This window comes from Phragmites australis, chromosome 13 (genome assembly GCF_958298935.1).
Source record: "Phragmites australis chromosome 13, lpPhrAust1.1, whole genome shotgun sequence".
Taxonomy (NCBI): Eukaryota; Viridiplantae; Streptophyta; class Magnoliopsida; order Poales; family Poaceae; genus Phragmites; species Phragmites australis.
Genome location: NC_084933.1, coordinates 6,215,964 through 6,221,619, shown reverse-complemented (window position 1 = coordinate 6,221,619; position 5,656 = coordinate 6,215,964). Strand labels below are relative to the sequence as shown.

The 5,656-nt window shown below is 39.9% G+C and overlaps 1 protein-coding gene across 1 annotated transcript; it reads right to left on the bottom strand.

Annotated features, from left to right (window-relative positions):
• Window positions 1-1,143: 1,143 nt before the first annotated feature.
• On the bottom strand, window positions 1,144-5,399 carry LOC133888824 (ER membrane protein complex subunit 8/9 homolog). Its single transcript, XM_062329196.1, has 4 exons — window positions 4,892-5,399; window positions 4,720-4,779; window positions 2,467-2,633; window positions 1,144-1,367 (listed from the first exon to the last, which is right to left on the bottom strand). The coding sequence occupies exons 1-4, from the start codon at window positions 5,264-5,266 to the stop codon at window positions 1,337-1,339; spliced, it is 633 nt and encodes a 210-aa protein (XP_062185180.1). The 5' UTR covers window positions 5,267-5,399; the 3' UTR covers window positions 1,144-1,336.
• Window positions 5,400-5,656: the final 257 nt, after the last annotated feature.

Genomic DNA, 5,656 nt, shown 5'->3' with positions numbered 1-5,656 from the left:
ATTCCCTTCCTGAAACGTCTCTATTATATTAGCTCGCTATTTAAAAAAATGATACTGTTCGCCAGCTGTGTTAATTCTTCCTGAATGGTAGCGTTATTTCCAGTATCGTTTGATTGGTGGATGTGCTTCCTCACTTGTTTGACCTAACGTACTGAAATAGAGTAAATTTCATAAATTTATAATTATTTATACCTTCATAACGTAAAACTATAATTTTTAAGATCTATTTTATAAAACTACAATTACATGTGCTTTTAGTAACATAAAACTATACATTTTTAATATAATGGAGAAAACGAGTAATGTGTGGTTGATGGATAGAACTAGATAAAAAATTATAGTTTTACGTTACTAAAGACATAAGTAATTGTATTTTTGTAAAACATGTTTTAGAAGTTGTAGTTTTATGTTACAAAGATATAAATAATTGTATGTTTGTGAATTTACACATTGAATTATGATAGAAACAAGATGAGCTTGTATTGCTCAATAGGTCAGCTACACTCGGTACTGATCTAATGTACGCACTTTTGACCTAATGTACTCACCACTTTTTCTCCATAATTCCCTATAAATATTTATGAAAGACAGGTTGTAAGCATAAAAATCTGTGCATTCGGCTTTGCCTCTATATCTTGTTCCCCTTTCAAGTCACCCGGACTTTTCCTAATCCGATTGTACTTCCGGGACTAATAAAAATTTTGTTTGTCACGGCAAATTGGTCTTTCACAGAGAGAAAGAGGGATCTCAACTTGCAGCAACACGGAAATAAGAGGGATCTCCCATTCTTCTCCTCGTTACTGTGCATGTTCCTTTTACTCTTGATCTATCTGTTGAGGGATTAATTTGTGGGTGGAGAGAGAGAGAGAGAGCAGGGGATTCATGGATTGATTGAGAAGAGATTTCTGCAGGGAGGGACGTAGTGGGGATGGAGGATGTTGAAGACGGGCAGTCATGCATGTCGCCCTACTGTTCCATAGTGGGAATCTTAGCTTTCTGCCTAATGGTTCCTGGCACCTAAAAGCTCAAATTATCCTCCATTCCAATAACCTTTTGAGATGTTACTCATCACTGAAAAATCCCGAGGTATTCCCATCTAATATGCCCCGGGATGAAACGCCAATGGCCAATCTACGCTCAAACTTCATCAAACGTTAGCATTTTCAACTGCTATGTAATTGTTACAAAATAACTTGTTTATATTGAAATACAATTTATGCTAATAACTCATCCTGCTATTAAGCAAAGTCCATGATCCGGCAGCAGGACGAGCCTCAGCACCTCGACGTCTAGCAAGTTTCGATAAAGTATAAAGAGATCAAATCACGTAACTATTTCAGTCAAGGAGGCCTGGGTTCAACCAATCCCTGCAAAATATATGGACATAATGTACAAAACGTCAGCAAACTAGACAAAAGCAAGACGAAAAACTAATAACACTGCATCATTATGTTTTGCTTAGTTATGTTTGGTTTACTAAATGGGTGAACAGCCTATCCATATCCCCTTTTTGTTTCTTGCAACACATCTAAAGTGAATATGATGTCCAAATGATGATGCCTCATTTTCCCACTATTTTCTCCCAGTTTCTTGTGGTAACCTCACTATATGACGCCAATACACCATAATCAAATGTTTGGCTCAAGTATTGAGCTGCAAGGGTGCAAATGATGGTTAAATGCTAGATTGATGTTCAGCTGGTAGTATCATGTTCTTGACTACAACTTCTCACCCTATGCCTTCACTTGGGGACTTGGAGAAAATTAGAAAATTAACCGCAAGTGTGGCCAAAGGATATTTGGGCAAGTACATTCACTCGTGGCTGATGCATCAGAGATAAGATTAAAAAATATATTTCATATTGGGTCCCCAGGAAACATTATTCAAAAAACCACCCTATGACTTGCCTATTGGCAAAAAATGATGTTTATCAAATGGTCGAAAACCGTTACACATCAGCAAATCAAATTTATTCAGTTTAAAATTTAGTACTGCTTTTGTTAAAATTAGATGTACTCCTAGAACACGTGCAGTCAGCCGTCTAAACTTTGACCACTATTCCACACATGAGAATTGTCCATGTCCCAAACGGCAAGTCAATCAGCCCAGAGGTAGTACCAATTTATCCAACTAAACGCAATTTAAGAATGATATTCACAATTTTTACAAGTTAAATCTGATTTTGACCAATTTCTGGTTTTCATTCTAAATACCGGGTGCCAACCCTGTTTTCAAGGGGGCATGAGAATTGAGTTCTTCCATTTTATTGAACCCTGACTGCCAACCGGTATGGATATACAAAACATAGGGACAAACTGTGTCAAAAACTAAAATATTAACTTTTTCATTGTCCCGTGTGCATAGAGCCAGCTGACATATAATTCAGTTCAGTGAGGTTATCCGGCATTTTTTGTTTTAATTTTTCTGCATAATCTGCAAGTGCTTTTAAGAAAACATTCAACTTACTTGCTAATATCATCAAGGTGGTCGTCGAAATCAACAATTTGCTCCCATTTCTTTGTCGTAACATGATCAGCTAGGACAACATTGGTAGAAGGTTCTTTTAGAACCAACTGACTGCTCGCATCTGATCCAGCCTGACGCCAACTTTTTGATGAATCCCTGGTGTATAACTGCATATGCCATGAAACCGTGTCATGGATCATGGAAGATGAAGACAAGCAAAGTGTATTACTCTCCAAGAATCTTTTGTTAATGTCATAACCGACTTTATAAGTAATTAATGACATTTTAACTTATTTTCATAAGTAATTCAGGGCCTAATTACATAACTGGATGTGTAACAACACTGCAGCAAGTTTAGTCAATGATCGTCTATCTCTGAACCACCATTTTTGGTACTAGGTTGACTATGAAGCACTAATAATATCAGAAATCATACATAGTCAAAGTAGTTTCAAGCAAACCATAAATCATGGTGCAGGGAAATTTATCTAATACTAGTCCATAGTGTCTTCCTCAAAATATGCAAGATTAAAACAACAGTCCTATATTTTCACATGGCAATGAGGAACTACAAATTAGAACTCACAACTACACTTTGTGCTTCATATGATGATAAAATTATCACTAGATTTACCACCTTCCAGAAATAATTCATCAAGTCAAGATACAAAATTAGTTGTATTTTTGTATCTGTTCAAATACAGCCCAAATTAAAACCCAACAAATTAACATGATCATATAAAGATGAAACCATGACATTTCTGGATCTTATAGCGCATAAAGGTATCACTCAAGAATCGATTCGTAACTCATACAACAATTAAGTAACACTGAAAATGTCTGTGGACACATAAATGGAACTTATACTTTTGCTTCTACAAGTTTCTTGCCTTCTAACTTCGTCTAATATCTCATAGCACAAAAGTCGAAACATATTTGCTTCTACTCTCGTTTCTGCCTGGAAACTTAAAGATTGTATTTTTCATGTTATCCAGGGAGCATATGAAATTTAGCAAGTTTGTTGGCTACATATGATATATTCAAATCTATGTGTAGCGCCTAGTAGGTTATGCTGAAGGAATATGCATGCACAAACATTCTTTCCCCTCCATTTTCTTCTATGTTGCTTGTTGGCATGCTAGTAGTGGGGCGACTTGTGAAAATCAAACAAGTGGCAGCTGTCTGGAGGCAATGGTATCAGTATAAGTTAATGAGCAGGCATTAAGAATTCATATCGCACACCTTTAACTGGCATTTAGTAAGTGCAAAACTCTGAAACCCTATGGCCATCTCCACTAACCACAGACAGATGCCACCTATATTTCGCTCGCTCAAATTGCTGCTACTAATTAGCTCATTAGCTGCGGACGAAACGGAAGAAACTGAGGAACAGGGGAAGAAGAATGCTCATGGTTGAGCTCTGCTCGTTCGGCTAACATATCCTTCTAGTGTAGTACTTGTGCATTGCAGAATTCTATTCTTCTTGCATAATTGCGAAATAGAGCAAATGAATGATCTTGTGGCCAGGTGAAATTCAGCTAACAAACGGAAAATGTGGTGGCCATCTCACCAATTAATATAAATAGCTACCACAGAACACCATGAGATATGTGCAATAAAATCACTATTCCAGAAGTACAAGACATATAAGACATACTAGACTCAATAACAGAGCTTAATTAGAGACCCAGCGAGAGAACCTATTCTTACTCCAATATTCTAATAGCAAAGTAATCATAAATTCCTCTGCCCTTATACAAAGTCTACAATTTTAGTGTCATCATATTTCCAATATAAACAAAGGTTCTGCAAACGATTCTTTTATTACAGTGCCAATCTTATCTTAGCTTAAGATGAAATACAACATATCTATCTGATATAAAAATAGCAACCCTTCCAATCTTGCTCAAATCAAGTCTACTCTATCTCTATGCAAGTCTCCATGGGAGGTGTCCAAAAATTTTGGACCTTCCTGAGTCCGAAACACAACCTTGAAGTGATATCAATTCAAAAGAAAAACGTTCAGCCAGGGCATAATCAACCCATTGGTAATCATAAAAAGTAATATGGCTACTCCGCATTCTGAGGCCCTTGCTGCAGCTAACAAATTCCTGTGCACAGTAGATGTAATACGTTCTTGGACAACGCAAAAGACTAGTTAAACCCTCGCTACCAACACCCTTAACACTGCTAATATCTTGGCATCAATTCGAGAGTTCTCAAGGCATTAGCACAAAGATTCTCAACAAGTACCTGAACGACCGGGTCGCGAGACTTCCCCTTGACGGCCTCCTCCAGCATCTTGTTATCAACCTACTCAATCAACACAAGAACATAAGAGAAAGGAAACAAACCATAATTAGCAACCCATATGAGATCTGCATCGACCAAACCGCGCAGATTGGGAGAAAGAAACGGCGCTCACCAGCAGGACGGCGGAACGGGGAAAGTAGCGGAAGATGTGGTCCCCGACGCGCTTGGCGACGGGCGGAAGCTCGGCGTCGTCGCGGCGCGGGTTGGCGTGATAGTACCCGACGACGGCGAGGCCGCCCTCCTGGGCCGCGAAGTGGTCCTCGACGAGGGTGAGCGCGAGCTCGAGCGTGGGGAGCAGCGGCAGGTGGTGCGGGTGGTGGGAGAGCGGCACGGCATCGACGACAGAGACGACGGCAGGGGAGGAGGAGGGCTCGACGAGGCGGCCGACGAGGAGGCCGTTGACGGGCGCGGCCGGGTGCTTGAGCGCGTGCAGCGCGAGCTTGACGTACGCCGCCTGCGACACCTCATACCGGCACTCAGCTCCCATCTCCGATCTGCTGCTCCGCCGCCGACGCCTCGGCTGCTTCCGATCGGAGGAGGGTTTCTTGGCTGGGTGCTGCTGCAGCTCGTGTGCCGAAACGTGAGATCTGATTCGACCAAAATATCAGATTTACTCTAGCAGTACAGGGACTAAAATGATCTGTCGCTTAGCCGCCCGATTGGAAATTGGACGATCGTATGGTGCCAAATATAATAATTTAATCTAGGGAAAATTAAAAAAAAAAACCCACTTGCAAGTCAGTTTCGCCTCCTTTGCACTTGTTTTTTTTTCAATTTTCCCAAAAATATATGTTATCTTCTAAATATTCCACAAATTAATTTTTGTCCTATAATAGAACTCGACTTATCTCTAAAGGGGCAACTAGTTTGCACACGC